The sequence below is a fragment of the Mycteria americana genome, chromosome 15 (genome assembly GCF_035582795.1).
Source record: "Mycteria americana isolate JAX WOST 10 ecotype Jacksonville Zoo and Gardens chromosome 15, USCA_MyAme_1.0, whole genome shotgun sequence".
In the NCBI taxonomy this organism is placed as follows: Eukaryota; Metazoa; Chordata; class Aves; order Ciconiiformes; family Ciconiidae; genus Mycteria; species Mycteria americana.
The window spans coordinates 8,046,342-8,067,416 of record NC_134379.1 but is presented as its reverse complement, the minus strand read 5'-3'; the positions used below and the strand labels follow the sequence as shown (position 1 = coordinate 8,067,416).

General features: G+C 54.4%; 2 protein-coding genes and 1 long non-coding RNA gene across 4 annotated transcripts; 2 read left to right on the top strand and 1 right to left on the bottom strand.

Annotated features, from left to right (window-relative positions):
* Positions 1 to 68: 68 nt before the first annotated feature.
* On the top strand, positions 69 to 11,141 carry STYXL1 (serine/threonine/tyrosine interacting like 1). Of its 2 annotated transcripts, XM_075518165.1 has the most exons (9): positions 69 to 290; positions 1,245 to 1,306; positions 1,783 to 1,909; positions 2,236 to 2,292; positions 3,221 to 3,366; positions 4,760 to 4,905; positions 6,001 to 6,095; positions 8,192 to 8,301; positions 10,495 to 10,626. In XM_075518165.1, exons 1-9 carry the CDS (start codon positions 188 to 190, stop codon positions 10,624 to 10,626), a joined length of 978 nt encoding a protein of 325 aa, XP_075374280.1. In that variant the 5' UTR covers positions 69 to 187. The 2 variants fall into 2 exon arrangements, with proteins under 2 accessions (XP_075374280.1, XP_075374281.1); XM_075518166.1 differs by lacking the exon at positions 8,192 to 8,301 and having other exon boundaries at positions 10,495 to 11,141.
* LOC142417435 (uncharacterized) lies at positions 5,746 to 10,519 on the bottom strand. Its single transcript, XR_012777988.1, has 3 exons — positions 10,119 to 10,519; positions 9,195 to 9,417; positions 5,746 to 8,232 (listed from the first exon to the last, which is right to left on the bottom strand). It is a non-coding gene; the product is annotated as an uncharacterized LOC142417435 (long non-coding RNA).
* Positions 11,142 to 11,670: 529 nt separating the features above from the next.
* On the top strand, positions 11,671 to 20,042 carry TMEM120A (transmembrane protein 120A). Its single transcript, XM_075517644.1, has 12 exons — positions 11,671 to 11,827; positions 14,421 to 14,539; positions 15,054 to 15,170; positions 15,683 to 15,742; positions 16,447 to 16,542; positions 16,826 to 16,915; positions 17,328 to 17,393; positions 17,789 to 17,850; positions 18,085 to 18,177; positions 18,917 to 18,981; positions 19,625 to 19,693; positions 19,782 to 20,042. The coding sequence occupies exons 1-12, from the start codon at positions 11,753 to 11,755 to the stop codon at positions 19,893 to 19,895; spliced, it is 1,026 nt and encodes a 341-aa protein (XP_075373759.1). The 5' UTR covers positions 11,671 to 11,752; the 3' UTR covers positions 19,896 to 20,042.
* The last annotated feature ends 1,033 nt before the right edge of the window (positions 20,043 to 21,075 follow it).

The window sequence follows — 21,075 nt, the reverse complement described above, 5'->3', positions numbered from 1 at the left end:
CGGGGGGGGGGGGGGGGGGGGGGGCCTCGCGAGCTCCGGATCTGACGTCACCCCTAGCGACCGCCGGGCGTCCCTCCCTGGCAACCAGGCGGTGTGAGGGGGCGCGCGCCGCCGTTGTCGCGGCAACGGGGCGAGGCGGGCTGCGAGGACGGTCGGCGACAGTCGGCGGGTCGGGGGTTGTGTCGGGATGGCGGGGCTGGCGCTCTGCGAGCCCGGCCACCTCTACAACATCCTCCAGCAGCACCGGCGGGTCCCCCGGCTGGCGGAGCCCGGCTACCTGTGCCTGCTGGGTGAGCCCGGGGCGGGAGGCCTGCTGCCCGACCCTGCCTGCAGCCGGGCCCCCGCGCCGGCCTGGGCGGCCTCCCGAGGAAATGGGGTTTGTGGGCTGTACGGGGGAGCGTACAGGGGAAGCGCACACGTGACTCCCTGTAATTACTGGGGCCTTGCTCTTGGGGTGTTTCTCCCATCCCATTTCTGGCGCCGTGACCCGGTACTGCTCCGGCTTTCATCCCGTAGGCTCAGCAGAAAGCAGCGGTGCTAAATAACGTGCGGCCGTGAGCCTCTCCTGGCGCTCAGCCCAACAGCAGGATGTGAATGAGGACGTTTTCTGCCTATTGCTGCCTTTTCACTTGCATGTTGGCACCCAGCTTCCTTCTCTGAGCCGTCCCAGGGACAGACGCTCTCACCTGCTGCTCCCGGAGGTTTGAGAGGCAGACAAGATTTCTTGACCATTGTGCAAAGGTTGCTGATAAGCATTTACATCTTGCATAGCACCACTACCAAAAAAAGGGTGCCTGATACTGCAATATTATTAAATGTTTTGGTGAGGGAGTCAGCCAGTTTGGGGGTGGGGTTGGGGTCTCTCCAGTGCCCCTCTCCCCGTGGCCAGGGCAGCACAGAGGCAGAGGCGCTGGGTGCCGGGAGGCCAGAGCAGGCCCAGCAAGTGGGGCCAGGCGAGGCCAGAGGGCAGAGCAGAACGGAGCACGGGACAGGCGCTGTGAACGCTGCGGTACCACACTTGGGTCAGGACTAAAGCTGCTGGCATCACTTGGTGTTACACGTAGACTCACACCAGTGTTGGGGTTCGTTATGTTCACATCAGAAAGTCTCAGTTTCTAAGAAACGGAATCTCTTTCTCTGGTTGATGTCAGTGCCTGACTTCCCACTGACTGAATTACGAACAGGATTCTACCTTAAAAGCATCAAATAAGCCAATTGCTCTGTCTTGTTTTTTTTTTTTTCAGATGCTCGTACCCAGCGTGAGTACGACGAGAGCCATATTATTACAGCACGCAGGATTGAACAGGTGAGGGGGGATTACCGTTTGTGTGAACCATCCCTGGATTTAGCGATTAGCAGTAAACCCCAACTGGCTTAAAACCCAAGGGAATTGCCCCAGCCTCCCCTGCCTGCTCCAGCCACTTTCCACTTCTGCCACTGGGGGGATGTATTCTGTCACAAAGCGAAGGCGGCTGCAGCAGCCCAAAGGATTGGCACATACCAGCTGCGTATCAGGAAAAATATTGCACAAGAACTAGCATATTGTAGACTTGTCTCACAAAGGACAGTGTTGGCATCTTTACTGCTGCGGCTGATGAAGCCATCCGGCGTAGTTTGTGTCATTTCTGAATTCTAACCGGGTCTTTCAGAGTCAAGTACAGACGTAGCCCCAAACCCACCCCATAGCTATAGAGTAGTAACTTGCAAGATGTTGGTAGCGTTGATGCCACAAGAAAAGTGTGGAGCTGGCCTCCTGAGAGAATTCCTCTGTGATTTTGGTAGAGTCCTACGGGGGAGTATCTGGTACCGGATGCCGAGGAGTTGGGGTGTGTCAGATACTGTGTGGTGTATGACTGCGAGACCAGCTCTTTGGATTGCTGTGACTATGAGGAGGAGGAGAAAGAAAAAGGTACCTGTGACCCATGTCAGTCAAGGCCTCACTGCAGGATAGATAGTCCTCCCATTCCTCATTTAATTTTATGAGCTTATTGGAAGAGATACAAATTTACCCAGTTTTACTTGCAAAACTAACGTCTGTGCTATACCTTTGGTTTTTCACTGTGTTGCATATGTTCTTAGGCTTCAAAAATCCAGATTTTATTTCAAAGCTTCCTGGCAGGTCTGGTTTCCTATCTGTGGACTGATCCTTCTGAAGTTCCTTGCCACGTGTGAGGAATGGATTCTTGTTTTTTCACATTCCACTGAGATTGGGCTTGTTCAATGATTGCCTTTTAGGGAGCAGTGCTTCTTCAGAGATTGAAAACACTGACTCAAGTTCCATATGTTCACAGAGTGAGTACTTCCTTCTTTGAGGTCATATTATCATATTTTAAAAGACTTTATCATATTTTAAAAGACTTAGCTTTAATGGGGGTGACCATTTGAGGGAGTTCACCGAGAAATGTGAAGAGCTCAAACTTTTCCATTGTTCAGTCTTCCTTGAACCATGGAAATGTTTAGCTTTCACGCATCCTTTCGCAAGGAGTCCTGCCATATGCAGAACCACTTCTGTATGTTTCTTTGGCTCCTATTAGCTTTGTAAAGGCTACTATACTTTTAGCAAAGATTTACATCATCTTTTTACAAAAAAATCTGGGAGTGTGAGGGGAATGAATAAAGCAAGCGTGTTCATAAATGCTCAGTGATGAGACAGTAGCAAGGGAAGGTGTGAAGAATCAGAAGCGGGTTTCTATTGTGCTGATCTGTTTCTAATGCAGACATAGCTAGAGGCAAGCAGGATGGATCCCTTGGGAGAAGGAGGGGGAGCAGCCATCTCACATAATTTGCTTCACTGAGGGGAGTGTTTAAAACACTTGTGAAGAATTTATCCAAGATACATCCCCCTTTGCCTAAAGCAGACTAAAGAAAAGGGCCTCCATAAAACGAAGATTATTAGATTTAAATTAATAATACTTCCCTATTATGGGAACTTATTACGAGCATTTCCCAAAGAATAATGGGGAGGGAAAAAACCTTTATCTAGACCTACAAAAGAAACCAGGAGAGGAATAAAAGATCAGGACAAGAGGTGAAAAGCAGCATGCCCTGTTACCTGCAGCAACAGTTGAAGACTAAGTCTAGCTTTTAACAAGGCTTTCTGCAGACCATTAGATGAAATGAAAAGGAGTTTGCTGTCAGTGTCAGTGGGCCAGATTTAACCCCCAGTGCTGATGGAGACACTCTAAACCTGCCCTGGCAAATAGCTTTTTGATCTCATTAGATGCTGAGGAAGGAACTGCCGTCCAATATGCTAGAAGCTTTGAGCAGTTCACCCGCCATCCCGTGCTCGTCCTGAGGGGAGGATACAAGCGTTTTTCAGCTTGCTATCATTTTCTGAGGACTCAGAAGATATTGTGGATGCCTCAGGTGAGATGACACTAATCTGCAAGTAGAAGACATTAGCATTCATATTCAACTGATGATGGCTAATGAATTCAAGTTAAATGGTGGTGTGAGCCTGATATCAGAGTAATTTCAGACAAAGGAATTAAATGTCATTTGAGTTACTGTGCTTGCCCTGAGTCTCACCACTAATTCTTTTACAGCCTCACTTTGCCTTTTTTATCCTTCTTCTATTGCATGAAAGAAAGCTCATGAAAACAAACTGGGAAGGTTTCCCTGATAACCGCGAAACTGGCCTACTGGAGAGTACAGATAACTAAACAAACAGTAGCAAAAGATGGAAAGAAGCAGGTTCCTCTCTGACTATCTGGGATGTTACTCAGTAAATGTTTTCAGACAGAAGTATAATTCCTATCAAGCACTGGGTTCCATGTCTATAAAGCTTTTCATGGGGAAGGATCACAAAGCAAGTGCTGCTGCATTGTTTCAACAGGCCTGGAAAGAAAACAGCCATCCACTGGAACACTGGTATCCTAATTGTTTGCTTTCACCTACAAACATTGCTCTCTTTAGCTTATGAGAAACAATTACCCCTTTTTCACATCTAGGACAGGACCTGAAGCAGAGCAGATTTAGAGGGCACTGGACAGCAGAGAGCATCTCATTGCAACATGTCTTCTGTTTCCGTCGTTCCTGTTCACTTCTGGTTCACATGAAATAGCCCGTGACACAGCGCTAACCTGTGGGATGCTACAGCGCAGGAGAAAAAATCCATTCACTTAGTGCTTCTTTGTGACGGCTAGCAAACTGCTGAACTTCCCCGTCAGATTCAATTGGACACAGAGTACCTCCTTGCCTCTCAGTTTAAGCTGTTGTTCTCTGTTGCTTTAAATTGTTAGGCTGCTGGTTTGTTCTGCTGTAGCATTAGCCGAGTATCGGTGAGGGATATAGAGGCACGGCTGGTTTTTGTGTATTTTTGTTCTCAGCCTTCACGCTGCAGACACCGGAAGCAGCTGCGGACTCGTGTGGTGCCAGTACGTGGCACCTGCAGCTCTGCAGGTGGCAGATTATTTCATTTAGCCTTGCAAACAGTAACCGGGGAAAACATCAAATGAATCTGTTATGCTGCAGTCCCTCCAGACAATGTAAAGAATATATGCCGCCTCCTGTTTGGTTAGGATTTTTTTCAAGTAATGCCACCATGACAGCAATGCTGTTAATTATTCTCACTAAATCTAGCAAAGACTTCAATATACAGAAAGTCCAGGTGATTAAATGAGTCATTACACGAGAGTGTGTCATGGGCGCTTGACTAAGTGTGCGTTCAATTCTTCACGTGACTTCTGTTTAAGAACTTTCCAAGCTAGTAGGAGCAAATTACACTCTCTAAACTGAGCCTATGGTTTCTCTCCGGCAGGAACTAGACAACTTCCAGCCATACCCTGTAGAAATACTGCCTGCAAAGTTATATATGGGCAATTTCAAGCAGGCCTGTGACCAACAAATTCAGAAAGATCTGAAGATCAAAGCACAAGTCAACATCTCTGAACAGCCTACAACACTGTAAGTTAAGCAAAGTGTACCCTCACCAATGTCTGTGCCTGTGAAAAAAGTGAGGTGGCACAGCACCAGAGCCCGTTCACAGAGGAGTCAGTGCTTGTGAACTTCCAAGGAAACCTCTGTTGTTCACTGCAGATGCGAGTGCTACTTCACGCTCATTTTTCTGATCCCTACTCCAGAGTCAGCACAGCAGCAATGCAGTCCTGCAGCCCTCTACCATGACGTGGGCGGACTGGGTGAGAGGAGGACTGGGAGGCCCTTGGCATTTCGAGTCTATCTCATACTACCATCCTTTGGGAAGAACCTACATCTCTGAATAACTTTCAGAGCAAAATCTTACAAACACATCAGTGTAAAAGCTAAACCACCGTTGTTTCACATTGTTGGTCTTCCTTCCTTACCTACACCTGTCCATGACCATTCAGCTCAGTCTGTAGGCCATGCTGGAAATGCCATTTCACACAGTGCAAAATCCAGTGGCATTTCTCAAGGTGGTGACCAAAACAGAGGAAGTAACAAATCCACTTACCTACCCCAGTGCATGTGTACCAGCAGACATTTCTCATGCCTGTGGCTCCACAGGAAAATATTCAAAGGTCTCTACACTGTGGGTAATCTTCCCATGCCCTCTGCATGACGTGCTTTCACATTTCAGAAATTCCTCACCAACGTTTTTCTCCATTAGTCCTCTGAGTTGAGTTCTCTGAGCTTGTGGAAGGAGGAGGATGCTGTCATAGAAAACCACATGAAGTGAATTGGGGGGCTATGTTCACAAAACTGCCAACGTGCATGCTGTGAAGGCACTCTTGCCTTCAGTTCATCTGTTTTCATTTAGCTCCCAGATAAAGGAAGCTGTAGGTTAGGTTAAGACATCAATGCTGATACCATGTGGAATGGAAAATCAGTAATTAAACTGGTTCTGTATTACAAGCACCTCAGTGTCTTACCATAACAAATCCGTTATCATAATGTTAATGATGACAATGATGAAAAACTCACACATGTAACAGCAAACAACATTATCAGCTTGCCTCCAACAAACACATTTTTTCAAAGCTGCTTCTCTGGTCCATGTCACGCTGTGTGCTCTTTTTCCAGGTTTGCAGAAGGCGGCAAATATCTCCATATATCTGTTCCAGATTCGCTCGAAGCAGATCTTTTTTCTACCTTTGGCACCATTTGTCATTTCATAGGTGAGTTGTTCCTGATTTGGAATTCCTGAGACCTTGCTCACTCTAGGATATGAGATGGGAGTGACTGCAGTTCACTCGAACAGGAAGCTCAGACAGGAGGGTCGTAATCTTTCAAGATCAGTATGCTCCCAGGCAAGCCCACATCCTAATGGGTACTAGAGCTGCCTTACTAACCATCCTGATAGACAGAGAGGAGATTTTACAGGGCATCTGACTCTGATGTTCCTACTCACTTTACAGAATACCTCACTCTCTGATAATAGTGAGCCTTCCACCTGATCTGGAAAGGCTTTGCTGCAGGATGTCTACCAGGGCTTCATAGGATTCCCTCCTATTCCTTTGTTCTAAAATACAATCCTTTGACTTTTACCAGCTCAAATCTTCAACCACCAGAGCTTTATTTGAACAAGAGTGTGACACACCTTGGAGAACTTACCACAAGACGCTGCTAATCTTTGTGATTTGCAGTGCAGACCCACCGTAGGGCCTAGGAGGACTTTCAGGTTGGACAGCATAAACCTGCCTTGAGCTGATTACATCAGAGAGGGCAAGTAAAAACATACTCTCCAGCTCAGTGCCTGCAGCAGCACAGCAGACATATGTCCCGCAGCTCCATCCTGTGATGGCGTCCAACTGTGTCGTTAGCTTTTATCACACTTATGAAATAACACCTGCCACAGACCGAGGCCCTGCTGAGCTGAGTGCTGTACAGACCCAGAAGCAAAAGACCACCCTGTCCCCACAGACCTTATACAAAATAAGTACAAAAGTACAAAATAAGAAATTACTTAAATACCCAAGTTCAAAATAAGAAATGACAACTGGACACAAAGAAAAAAGGAAGCAATATTCGAGGATATAATTTTGTAGTCCTGAACTGAATGTCATCATTTGCATGCATTGAACCCCAGTATCGAAATCCACTTACGTGCCTTTCATTTTGCCCCGGGTTTTTTCCCAGTAGTATTTCAAAAGAAAGTTTCTTCCTCACTGTTTATAGAAGTTTCCAAAACAGACTATAAGAGTTTATTAGCTGTAGCTCTTGTGGAAGTGTATACTGTTTACTTGAAACTGTTTACTTGACAGGCTAGAGTAGATTACTTAAACTGGAACGGTTATGGGTGAACGCTAGACTAAAGCTCTCCACGTACTCTGAGGGGAGTGTGAGTGTTCCTCATGCCAGGTGTATGTTGGAGTGAGGCCATTTCTACTCAGGTCTTAGAAAAGAACCAGTATCTGGTGGTAGAAATAAGTCAGAAAAGTCTGTTTTAGAGCTTGAAGAAAAAAGCACAAAACCCCACAACCTCTCGACAGCAGTAAAAAAAGAGGCTTTGCCCTATGAATTCTAGAGTTCAGTTGCTGATATTCCAAAAACATGTCATGCTGTCTGCTCTGGAGAGGGAGCAGACATTAATCTTTTATTAATAAAATATAGAACCTTTCAGGCATAGGTTGATGTGGTTAGGAGCGAGTGACAGCATCATCTTAAAGCCAAGTGGGCTTAGCTTTTGTAGAAAAAGAGTTTGCTGATCTTGGCAATTTTCACTGCAAAGTATCCATCATAAAAACATCATAAAACCAGTGCCCTAGCTGGCATGTACATGCTCCTGCTGGTGATCCCCGTGGAGGGGTAAGGGATTTGAAGTCTCAGTCCCTCCAGTTTGAGAGCTGATTCCTCCACCTTCAGTGGTGAACAGTTAGGCTTGCATTCATCAGAAATTTCAATGCCTTTAAACCTTTCTGGGAAGAGTTTGAGTAGCTGATGCGATGCTGACCACAGCTGATTGGTCATGGTAGGCCACTTTTCTTCAGTTACCTGATGTAAAGGCGACACCGATCTGTAATGAAGCATTGACTGCTCATTGTCATTTGGTTCTGCTCTTCAAAGCCACTTTTTAACTCAGTGGATTTTTAAGAAAAGCAAATGCTTACAGAAAAGGGAGCTGGCAGTGCCCATCTGCTGCTGTCAGGGCTCATGAGGGTTGCTGTTGCTCTGGCTGCTAGCCTGTCAGCTGTCACTGAATGAGCGCTTGACTGTACAATTGGAAGCTTGATTTCCCAGATCACTAATTTGTGATTGGCATTTCTTTACTCAGACGCTCAGCTGGATCGTGGAGCGGTGCTGGTGTTCTCCAGCCTGGGGATAAGCCGGAGCAGCACAGTAACCATGGCCTACCTTATGCATTCCTGCCAGTTTTCCCTGAAGGTACATCACTGTCATATTTCCCACAGATACTGGCTGGGTCTGCAGTTTATTTCTGTTTCTGAAGCCTCAATACTGTAGTAATGAGAAAGACATTATCTGTCCTTTCATGCAGACTCTCCACCTGATAATGTAACTGATTCTATTATAGCAGATTGTATCTTCGTTATACCGTTAAGGAGGTGGCTTAGGTGTGATTCTGGATCTGTGAGTCCTTTCCCTGGCACCTGCGATATTCTTGCATTTCCCTACTTACCTACGGGGCTACAAAAATAAAGCTGTGGTTACAGAACTTAGTATTTCTGCTCTCCTGGATCTGAGAGAGAAACTATCCAGAAGCTACTGGAGTTAATCCCATCTCGTAATACCATGGGATTACAGGGAAATTCAGAACCCAGTGCTTGCAGGGCTCTGATTTACCACTGGGCTCAGCAGCACTGGCTTCTTCCAAAATCCTATTTTATTCCTCCAGAAGCAATTCCCTCCCACAGGTAGTACTGTAGAGAAATCTGGAATGGGATAATACTAGCCCAGGAAGGATGTACAGGCCCAATGGCCAGTACACTCTGCTCCATAGCTCTGAATAACATAAGAAAAATAATTAATGATGGCTGAGAATGACCCGGCTGTGCAATAGCCTGGTGACCTCTCCCCAGGTGCCAGGCCCTTTTTCCCTTTGCATACAGCGCATGGGCATCATGGTGCCTGCTTGCACAGCGCAGGCTAGTTCCCATGGGAACTGAAAGGCCATCTCCTTAAAAATCTTGTCCTTGTTTGGAAAGTGTTTCCTCCTTCGGGAGCTTGAAAGGATTGATCCAAGCTTCACTGAAGCTGGGCCTGTATCTAATTTAATTGATTTTGTGCAAACATTTGCAACGTAAGAGGAAATTTCTTACCATCGCTGTGTGCCAACGGGTAATTTCAGGGTGAGCGTGCCAACAGGCTGCAGACACTATTTGGTCTCTGCTACTAATGCTGGGTGTGATTGCTCCCGCACACTGATAACCATTCCCTTGCACGCTAAATTCCTGGGGGTGCTTGCAACGGCAGTGCAAAAGTCAAAGGCTGATCCTTCCAATTTCTCTCAGTTGGTATCAAGAGGCTGGACTCAGCATTTTACTAAGCGCCAAAAAAAGAAGAAGAAAAGGTTGACATGGCGGTGGCGTGCTGCGGCTGGCCTGGGCAGCGCTTGCCCACCGTTGGCTAGGCAAAGCTTTCCTGGGGGATTACCCTGGCAGACAAGTTTGTTTCTTGCAGACAAAAGCAGTGCAACAGATTCCCGTGTGATCCTTTACCCAGTCTAGGCAAAGATCTTTGAAAGCCTTGAAAGACGGGGATATTGCAAAAGAAAAGCAGATTGGGGATGTGCGGCCCCTTATTCTATTAGTAATCGATATGTGAGTAGATCTGTTGAGTTCAGGGGAACTACAGACATCCACACCATGGGCCCAGAGGAGTAAATATTGGAAGATCAGCCTCGGAGCCTGCAGAATCACTGAGATTAGAAAAACAAACCAATGGAGCACTATCTTCTAACCTTTGGTCTCATTACACTTAAGCAATCCTCCGAGTGCGGGGGGCACTCTATTTTAAAAGCGGGAAGATGAGCACTAGTGGGTAAACCCAAGGATGCAGCTGGACTAAAGCGGAGTAATGCCGGTGGATCTGCCCTGTGTGTAGCAGGGTTCCTAGCTGGTTACATGGAACTAACAAATAATTAAGATGCCTGTAATTAATGCAGTGGGATAACTGGAGCTTCATAGCTGCTCTGCCACAACAGGTCACACCAATCCAGAAACACGATAACCTTTGTTGCTTACCTGTGAATAGCTGATACTTCACTGCTTTGCTTATCATCCATGGAAGAAAGAGCATTTTAGGGTAGGAAATCCAGGACTGCATTGCTCCATCGCTGTAAAATAACGCAAGATACCTGCCAGGTAGTGAAAGCAGCTTGAGCTGTCCTCATATCCAGGAGAGAAGAGTATGAAGGTGACAGGCTTCTCTGAAGTTCACATCTTCATCCACTCTGTCCCTGCTTCGGTAGACAAAGTCTTACCTGCAGGTTCTTGCTGTCCAACACAGGGAGTAAATACAAAGCTGTGTTGTTCACAACTGTAGCTGCTTCGTGTAAATACCCAAGATTCACTTCCAGTTCAAATTCCTAACACTCCTTTGCTTTCCTTCTGTTTACAGAGAGCTTGGAACTATGTTCTGAAATGCAAAACAAACATGAGACCACACCGGGGCTTTGTGAAACAGCTCTCGGACTGGGAGACCCAAATCTATGGGACAACGATCACAGACGTCTCTGAACCGAATTACTGACAGGTAGCAAAGAGAACAGCCGGGGGGAAAGGTGCTTCCCTGCCTGTACCACCGTGCCGGCAGAAAGTTACGTGAACAGTTTGAAAAAAGATCTTAATGTAACGGAAAGGCTTTCCTCTTTAGCTCCACATTATTTGGGGTCAAGTTTTGGAGCCATCAAGGGAAGTCACTTGTGCTGTAGGAGGTGGCAGTTTGGGGAAAGCAAGTCCTGTAGGATGTGGCCCATTAGGCACCGCTGGTCTCTTTTGTAAGCGAAGGGGATTATAGTCATGTTCTCAGGCACGCTCATTACCCCGGCTACGGGGAGGTCATTAGGGTTATCTCTGGAAAGGCTCCTCGATCCATAGCCTGGGACGGTAAATTTAGAGTTTGACTGGGATGGTAAATTTAGAGTTTGACTGGGACGGTAAATTTAGAGTTTGACTGCACCCACTTCCAGCCCGGGGAGGCGACAGCAGAATTTCCCCGTTTCAGAAGTTCCTCCACTCTGCGTGCGCCTTCTCAGCTCCCCGCGGCCGCGGCCTCTCGCACGCCGGCCGGCTGGATTGTCCAGCAAGACGGCGCTTGCCGCCTGCTAGTACAACGAGCTCAGCTCTCGGCGCGGGTGGTAACCTCGCAGCATCGATCCTGCTACGTGGCACCTAAACTCAGTACCGTCCTCTCTCTTACCGCGCTGTAAATTCTTCGCGTTGGCACCGCAGAATAAAACGTGGCAGAAAACGCTCCCGGGCTTTCCTTGCGCTCCGTGCGAAGGATTTACCGGGGCTTTTCGTTTTAGATCATCGGCCTCGGTTTGTAATTCAAACGCGCGCGGCCAGGGACGGAGCTAGCCAGCCTTTACCCTTCTGTTGGGGCACTGACGCCAAGAACCGCCCGGGCGGACAGCGGGCCGGCCCTCCGAGCTTCGGAGAAGCCCGGTGCGCCCGGGAAAGGTCCGCGCTCGCCTTCCCCTCCCCCTCATCCCGGGCCGCTGCCCACCGGGAAGGGCAGGCGCACACTGGCCCCGCCCCCTCTGGTCCCGGCCCCGCCCCCGCCGGGGCGTGCCCGGAAGCGGGGCGGGGGGCGCGGCCGCCCAGCGCAGCCCAGCGCCGCGGGCCGGGGCCGGTCGCCCGCCGCCATCGCCGCCATGGCCTGCGGGGCCTCGGCCGCCGAGTGCCTGCGGGAGTGGGAGGAGCTGCAGGACGGCTACCAGCGCATCCAGGTACCGTCGCCGCGCCCGCGGGCAGCCGCACCCCGCCGGCCACGGTCCCCGAGAGCCCGAGCGGAGCCGGCTCCCGGCCATGTCCCGTGTCCCGTCCCCGTCGTCGTCCCCCCCCCCCCCCGCGCTGGAGGCCGGCCGCTTGCCCCGGAAGACCCCGGCCCGGCGACCTCAGCCAGCGGTTGGGCAACCAGCGGTCGGGGCCGTGCGCGGAGGGACGGGGCCGCCGTTGCATCAGGGCTCGCCTCGCCCCCGAAGCGCCCGGGGGATCGTTAACCTCTGCCGGGGCAGCGTTTGGGCGAGGGACCCCTCCCGCCGAGCCGGGGCACCCCGGGGTTACTGTCACCGGGGGCGGAGGCGACGGGTGCCCCGGCAACATCCCTAACGGGAGCCGCGGGTCTCCCTGCTTGGGTCCCGGTCGCTTTTCCCCGTGTGGCCCTGCCCCAGCCCTCGGCTGCGGCTCATAAACGAGCCCTTGCGCCCTGGGAAAAGGGTTTCCGGGCGGGGCAGGGGGTGCCAGGCTGCGCCGGGCACCGCCGGGGACCTGCTTAAAGCCTCGCCTGGACGCGGGGCTTTGGCCAGAGCGGGAACTTGCCAGGGCTGGTCAGTCTAATTACCCAGCCCGCCAGGGAGGTGGCGGGGAGAGGCGAGATCTCCGGGTTTTTGAAGGCCGTGAGCGGCGCTGCCTGGCCTGGCCTGGCCTGGCACGGCCACGAGCGAGGCGTGCAGATGCTGTTTCACGCTCCTTACTGCTCCTCTCAGCCCGGCTCCTGCAAGCCTGAAGCCAGCCTCGCAGGGGAGCCGGCCAGCGGAGCAGAGGCAGTCAGGAATCTGGTCATGCTACAGCCAGGCGCCTCGTCCCTCGACCCCGGGCACCCTCCCTGCGGTGCCCTGTCACCCGCCGGGGCTGTCCGGGGGCTCTGTGCCGGGAAGGTGACTGGTATCGGAGACATTTCCACCTGCTTTGTGTAATCCCCAGGGCACTCGCTGCCAGGGGAAGGAGTGGGCAGGATTCAGCTCAGACCGGGGTCACCCAAGGAAAAGGTTGGCTAACCGTCTTCTGCTGCCGTTCAGATCAGTCAGCTGCATCTGCACCAGTTCCCTTTCCCCCTCCTTCCCCGCAGGGAGCAGGGCGAAGCGGATGTTGTTGCGGACACGCCGCAGCTGTGCCCAGATCTGGGGCAAGGGAGGCTTTGAGAAACCTCCTCTTGCTCCATAGGGGTTGCGTGGATGTCCGGGGCCGCCCGCTTTGAACCCTGCATGCGGCCACGCGCTGCCGGCCCTCGCAGCGCGACGGCCCTTTCCTTTGGAAACCTTCTCCTGGGGTGGCTCCTGATCGAGGCTGTGTCCACGCGTGGTGCTCGGATGGCGTGCAGAGCGGCGGGGCCCGGGCTGGCACCGCTAAAGGAGCTGTCACAAAAGCCGCTTGCTCTCGGTTAACACCAGAACAAGGGAAGGAGGTGACTCTAGATGGGAGCAGGAAAGCTCGATGGTCGAGCAGGGAACGTCCCGTGAGAGATCGGGGACATAAATCACTGCTGGGGGAGCCGGCGCTATCTGGGATCCGTTCCCACCCTGCTGCTGCTTGTCACCGGAGGGAGAACGAGTTGTTTCCCTCCTCTGCGTCTCGGTTTCACCTTTCTCCTTTGGGAACAGCTCTGAGATCTGCTGATAAAGTGCTCGATAAGAGCTACGGAGGCTAAAACGTGTGTGTGTCAAGGTCTAGTCCAAGGGTTGTTGCGAGCAGCATTTAATTCCCTGGTGGAGGTGGCGTTCAGGTTGCCTGTGCTCGAGGTGAGGCTGTTTTCCAGCTGACCTGGACAAGAACAAGCATTGATCCAGCACGCTCTCTCCTTTCCTTTCTAAATATAGCGGAAGAATGGCATCTAGCCTTACCCAGGTGCGGTTGGGTTACCGCCGCACGAGGAGCTGGGCAGTTGGCCGCAGCCCTGCTGCAAGTCTGTCCCCTTTGTCCGGCTCGTTGACGGGCTCCTTCCAGCTTCCCTGGGGGGTGCTTGGGATGGAGCCCCAGAGCCACGAGTCGGGGCAGCGGCAGGTGCTGCACGAAGCTCCAGGCAGAGTGAGCTGCTCGTTCCGTCCCAGCAAAGCCACCGCTCCCGGTGGCCCTGGCCCTCGGTTGCAGCCCTGGCCCCAGCAGTGTTTTCTCCCCAAGTCTTTCCTATCCCCTGTGCTGCAGCAAATGGTTTCCCAACCACGGGAGCGTCCCCGGAGCGAGACCGTGTTGCGGGCTGGACTTTCACAGCCCGCAGCTGGAGGGGGGCCGGACACAAGCCATGTGCGAGGGCAGGACCGGGCTGTGCCGTGGGGATGTGCCTGCACCTGTAGATAACTTCCTTGGGATTGGGGATGGACGTCCTCGGCGGCTGCTTCTGCCCCCAGGGAAGCAGGGATGGCTGCAGGCTGTCCCCAGACACGCCTGGCCTTCTGCAGCCACCTCTTGTCTTACCCAGCCTGCTGTGCAGGTGAAGTTAGAGACAAATTTTAACAGATACATCAACAGATGCCCCCACGGGGGACCCAAGGACAGGGACGGCTGGGCAGGCAGCTGTAATGCATGTCGGTCTCTCCTTCCCAGGATAATCACAAGCTGTACAAGCAGAAACTTGAGGAGCTAACCAAGCTCCAGGACGGGATCTCCAGCTCCATCGCACGGCAGAAGAAGCGGCTGAAGGAGCTGTCATTGTCCCTCAAAAAGTAAGTTGGTGTCCTGCGATGACACGGGGCGGGACGGGAGGGGAGAGCGGCAAGGACGGGGCTATTGAACTCATCTCGTGGCTCTGTCTCCACTACAAACATTACTGCAGCCTCACTGATAGCAAAGTGCTGTGGAGGTCTGGACTCACCCAGGCAGATCTTCCTCAGCTTCCCTTTCCTCTGCCCCAGTTTGAGCCTTGTTTGCAGTTCAGAGCTTGCAAGGGCTTTGCAGGTAACTTGAAGTGCCCCCCGGCCCGCACAAAGCTCTCTCCATCCTTCCTTGAGGGGAAAACCCATCTGGCCTCACCTCGCTCTCATTCCTGCTTCCTTTTCTCAAGCAACATCCCAGCCTGACAGCGGAGCTCACCCTGCAGATGCAGTCGTGGACCGCCTCCAGTCCATCTTCCCTGTCCTTGGGGTGTCCTTGCCTGAGACAGTCCTGTATCAAGTGTCAGCACGTGCTGATTGTCTTACGGAGGCTATCCTGATGCCAGCGCCTGTGCTTCCTCCCCAGATGCAAAACCCACATGAGTCCCGAACAGGAGGAGTCCATCCAAGAGACCCAGAGCCTAATAAAAGAGAGGCAGAACGTCTTCTTTGAGATGGAGGCCTATCTGCCAAAGAAGAACGGGTAAAAGACGCCTCGTCTCTGGGTGAAACGCCAGGTCCTCCCTCTGCCTCCCTGCGGCTGTAACGCCGCAAGGCACAGCCTGCTGTCACCCTGCTCCCAGTGGTGTCACAGCCATGCTGCCCCACTCGGGCTCCCCGGAGGATGCCTGGGCAGCAGCCAGGCTGAGCCTCTGCCGCGCTGCCCTCGTCCCCCTCGCTGCTCTGCCTGCTCGTGGCCTTCACCTGCCCTTGAACGGCAGCCGTGCGCCGGGGGGAGCCCCGGTGAACACCCCGGTGCCTGCGGGAGGTGGGGCGTGTGCTCGGCCGCCTGTCCCCCTGCCCTTGGGAGGAGATGCCAGAGCGTTTGCGCCAGTCACGCCGCCTGGCAGCTCCGAGTGGAAAACAGCTGGGGGCTCGTTCCCAGCCCCACGGCCTCAGCGGTGGCACGACAGGGCACGGCTCTGCCTCGCCTCCGCAGCAGCGCTGCCAGCTCCCGGGCAGGCGCCTGTCCTAATGCCTCTGCTCTCTCCCCAGGTTGTACCTGAGTCTGGTGCTCGGGAACGTGAACGTCACGCTGCTCAGCAAGCAGGCCAAGTACGGCGCTCTCGTCACTACTGCCGTGCGCTTTGCCTGGCTTGGGGTTCCCTTGTCACCAGGAAACAACAACTCCTGGGCTGAGCTGCCGCACGTGCAGACACGTGGCTGGCTTGACTCGCCTGGTGCAGATTCCCTTCCCGGGCTGTCCGCTGCTTCCTTTCCCAGAACCAGCTGAGTGCTTGACTCCCCCTTACGCTCCTGACAGAGCGTTAGCTCTGACAAGCTAAATAGGATCCTCCACCAAAGCTGTGTCCGAGCTTTCCCCATGTTCGGGACTTGTGCAGCCGCTGGCAAGCCCCCTCCTCTTCCCTTGGGAAACACCAATGGCCGATTTTGGCCCACAAGAGCTCCCCACACGCTGGGACACTAATGCAGAGGTGCCCAGCCAGGAGCCTGTGTCCCCCCCCGGTTCCCCAGGCCTCCCCTTGAAGAGCTGAGCAGACGCCAACCTGCCCAGCTCCCCAGAGCCCTCTGGGCCACTCGCCAGGTTGGTGTGGTTGGGGGATGACTTGAAGCCGTCTCACCTGTGTGAAAGCAGCCTGGTGTGCTCTCCTCTCAGAAATACCCAGGGGATGAGGTTTTTCCTGAGCGTGTCCCACAGGTTCCCAACAGAGCATCACTTTCGTCCAGCCAGGTGGGATGGGAGGGCAGGGGCTTCAGCAGCCACCTTGCTCCAAGCCTGTCCTTGTGCTTCCCTGCAGGTTTGCATATAAAGATGAGTATGAGAAGTTCAAGCTCTACCTCACCATCATCTTACTCATCGTGTCCTTCTCCTGTCGGTTCCTCCTCAACTCCAGGTGAGTCTGGCTTGGATGCCGGGCAGAGATCTCCTCTCCCGTCCTAAAAGGTCCAGAGCTGAACAGGGGATCCTGACAAAGGATCTGGTCACTGCCCTGAAGGTGGGGTGGCTTTTGTGGCTGCTGCAGTCTCACTGTGGCCATGTTGGATGGTGGAGAAGCAGGTCTCCCGCCCGCAGGGTGGGTGGGCATCCTGCAGCGATGGCTGTCTCGGTGCCCGTGCCCCCAACGCACAGGCAGTGGCTCTGCTGCCGCCTTTACATCCTGCTTTGTTTCCCACCAGGGTGACAGATGCTGTCTTTAACTTCCTGCTGGTGTGGTACTACTGCACCCTCACCATCCGGGAGAGCATCTTGATCAACAACGGATCCAAGTGAGTCCCTTGGGCTTAGGGGAGGAGGGCGTGCAGTGAGTTGGTCCTTCTCTGCAGGGCGGGGGAGTTGGGAACCATCCGTAGCTCCGTGCTTCCCAAGGGAGCAGCTCCCTCCTACTCAGGGTGTGTAGCACACCCCGGTAATGAGCCAGGGGCGGGAGGAACTCCCTGTGCAGAGGCGGTGCGGGAAGGTGGAGCAGCGGCTGGAGCAGGCCCGGCCCCTGGGTGCCGCCTGGACCGCAGGCGCTGGGTCCTGCTCCACGCACAGCCGTTTCGTAACCGGCCCTGCTCCTCGCCTTACCCCGGGAGCTGGAGGGCGGCTGGCACTGGGCTGCCGCTGCTCTCCTGGTGTGGGTTCGGGTCTTAATTCATGCTCGAGACCTGACACCCCTTCTCTGTGTCTGCCTTCCAGAATCAAAGGCTGGTGGGTTTTCCATCACTACGTCTCCACCTTCCTCTCAGGTGTCATGCTGACGTGGTAAGTCTGCGTCCCCCCCTCTCTTGGCTGCAGAGACCCCGGCTGCTCGGGCTGCGGCCAGCTCAGACGAAGGGGCCTTCACTGCCCTAACCCATGGCCGCAGTCCTGCTCTGTGGATGTCGTGGTCTAACAGTCAGCTCCGCACGGTCCTCTCCAGGCCCAAGCACCCTAAACAAAAGCAGCCGTCAGCACCTTCGCACGGCAGGCAGTGCAGGCAGGGTCCCTGGGCTGGGAATCACGATGCCCTGCATTGCAATTCTTGGGGAAGGGCTGTCTCAAACCCCTGTTTGGGAGCTGGGGTGAGGCAGAGTGCTGTTACCCGGCTGTGCGGCAGGCAGGGCTGGCTGCGTCCCCTCTCAGCCCCACATTCCCCAGCCAGCATCGTCTCTCTGCAGGCCGGACGGGCTCATGTACCAGATGTTCAGGAACCAGTTCCTCTCCTTCTCCATGTACCAGAGTAAGTGCTGCCACGTGTGCTGGGACAGAGGGCTGGGACCGCAGCTGTGACGTGCAGAGACCCAGCTGAGGCTGCTCACAGCTCTTGGCTCACCTGGGTTTTCCCTCGGCCCTTTTCCACCGCCCTGGCGCTGGGACAGGCTTTGTGTGCAGCGTCATCTCGGAGCCGGGCTGGTGCTGGGGCCAGGGGATGATGCCTGGGCACCTGCTGACGGGAGCCACGCTCTCCTTGCAGGCTTTGTGCAGTTCCTCCAGTACTACTATCAGAGCGGGTGCTTGTACCGGCTGCGAGCGCTGGGCGAGAGGCACAACATGGATCTGACTGTGGGTAAGCCGGGATCTTCCCTTACCGATCGTCCCAGTCCAACTGGACCGGCCGTTGCCGCAGGGCCTGTGGCTGCTAGCAGCCTCCCTCCCAGCACCAGACTGGTGCTCAGCTAACTGGGAGCTGTGGTTTCTGTTGAAGGCGATGGTGACAGTTCTTTTTGTTTTGAGGTTAGTCTGACAGTGGTTTGTCAGTGGCAGAAACTGTAAAAGCTGCAAATAAAGCCAAAGCTCTGAAAGCAGCATCTCCTGTGAGGCAGCAGCATCCCGTAGGCTGGATGCCTCCCTCCTCCTCCTGCTCTCCTGGGGCCACCAGCCCATGGCTGGCTCCCTCGGGAGGTGAGGTAGCGGTGGATGTGAGTCCTGGCATCCAAGCTTCCCCCAGGAAGCTGCTTCAGGCATGAAACATCCCTCCAACACCCCACGTACTTGCAGGCTGCCACCTCCCCGGCCCCTGAGACAGCAAGCGCTCGGGTGAGGGACAGCAGCTGCAGGCGAGGGCAGCTCTGCCAGAGCAGCTTCCTCCAGAGAGGCCCACGTTAGCCTAGGGCAGGAATCCCTGCCGCCGTCCTCCCTGCGAGTACAAGCGCCCGTGGCGAGGCTGCGTTAGCCTGGCAGGGCCCTCTCAGCCAGGCACGGGGTGGCCACTAAACCTCCCTGCCCACGACCTCAGGAGCTGGGCTCCGTCCAGTCCCCCAGCTCGTGCGTTCTCGGGTCCCCATGCAAACCTTCGTCCTTTGCAGAGGGCTTCCAGTCCTGGATGTGGAGAGGCCTCACGTTCCTGCTTCCCTTCCTCTTCTTTGGGCAGGTGAGTGTGCACCGATCCTTGCGGGGACCTGCAAGAGGCCAGAGCCTCAGGTGGGAGCGGATCGTGCCCTGTTCCCGGCTGCGCTTGGCGGCCTGGACATCACACAGGTCCCTGCAGGCTGCTGCCGCCCTGCGATACGGAGATGCCAGGGGCAGGGAAATGCTTTCAACAAATGCTGAGCCTTTTCTTTTCCTCCAAAGCACCCACCATCTCCACGACTCAGCTAGTGAGATGGAGAGGACCTGGGGTAGTTCTGCCAAGTGCTCAAGTGACGTGCAAAATACAGCAGAGGGGCCGGCTCTGAGAATCCTTCCAAAACCCTTCTGAGCTTCAGCTGTGAGCTGCTGTTGCTGAAGGTCCAGTTCTTCCTTGGTCAGATCACTTAGGCCGATGGCCAAAAGCAGTAGGCTGGTCTGAGGCTTCCTCCTGGCCGTTGGGCTCCAGAAGGTGGCAAGAAAGGGGCAGATGTCCTAGCTGGGCTCCTCTGGGGACGAGTCCTCTAGCCCTGAGCCTGGACGGGGTTTCCGTGCGTGCTGGGGTGGGCTGGCCTCGCGTGAGGTCTGCCTGGGGTTTGTGCCCGGAGGAAGCAGCTGGATGAGCCTCTGAAAGCAGAAACTCCCCTAAAATCTCCTCTCTCCTGCAGTTCTGGCAGCTCTACAACGCTGTCACCCTCTTCCGCATGATCCAGCACCCGGAATGCAAGGAGTGGCAGGTAAGGGGGCTCCCAGGCAGCTGCCCTGGGGAGGGGGATGCCCCAGGCTGGTCCCTCCTGCTGACTTTTGCCTGTGCGGTTCCCGCAGGTCCTCATGTGCGGCCTCCCCTTCTTCATCCTCTTCCTGGGGAACTTCTTCACCACCCTCCGTGTAGTCCACCAGAAGTTTCAGAACAAGAACAAAAACACGAAGCGGAATTGAAGGGGGCAGCGTGGGGGTCAGGACTGTTTCTCCCTACCGGCTCCATCTCCCATCCCTATCTCCTCGATGCCGTCCGGACTCTGGTGTCTCACCGTTCCTTGGAAGCCTGGGTGTGGGACAGATCTTGGGGCCTGCTCGCAAATAGACTGCATTCACTGCGGTGCTGGATCCGTGCCCGAGTCGCTCGCCTGGAGTCAGGAGCACCCTGCAACTCCTGTTCCGTCTGCCTTCCTCCTCCAGGAGAGCAGGGTGCCTGGGACAGCTGCTCCCCTTCCCTCTGCCCTCAAGATGGTTCTCTGGGGCCAAGCCCAGCTCTGCTAGCGTTCCCCACCCCACCGCGGGCAGCCCGGCTTGTGTCAGCTCCCTCGGGACACGGTGGGGTTCAGGGCTGACAGCTGCCTCTTGCACAGCCCCCGGGGTGACCACAGCTCTCCCCAGCCCTGCAGCCAGGGCAGCCCCTGCGTGTTGGAGGCAGAGAGACCCTCACATCTCACAGGCTGCAAAAGCAATCGCTGCCCTGGCTGCCCTCTTTACTTTAAAGGGCTGCTGGAGGCCATGCAAAAATGCTGGCTTCCAGGGTGTGTCATGCCCCGGTTCCTCCTCTACCTTCAAGCTGCCGGGCAGAGGGGGCTGAGGTGGAGGAGCTGTGGCACTGGGGGGGTGGGAGCACCACGAGCCTGAACCAGGCTTCACGCTGGAGCCGTACAAACAGCACCCTGGTCTCGCATCTCTGGAGGATGCACGTGTAAAAATAAAGGGAAGGTGCTGCCTTGGGTCACCAGGGTGGTCTCGGAACAGCTCGTGTGCTCTGCTCTGCAGTTTTGGCTCATCGGGCACTGGGCCCTGACGCAACGTGTCAGGAGGAGGGAAGAAAAGCCATCGCCAAGTGCCCCCACGCCAGCCCGGGGTGCAGTGGGGACAGGAGGGCAGTGCTGCGAGCTCCCTCCCGTGGCACCCCCGGGCCTGCACAGCCCCGTGTCACAGGCTGTGGCCAGGGCTTTGGCCACCCAAGGAGCCAAGCAGGACCTCTGCAGTGTCCCTGCAGACTGGGGGAAGAGAAGCCCTGTACTACCCCCGGGAACTCCTGAAGTGTTGGGAACCAAAGAGCACATCTAGCACGGCTGTGCCTCAGCCCAGAGCCGTCCATCCCCGCTGCCGTCCTCACCGCCTGGCCAGGGCT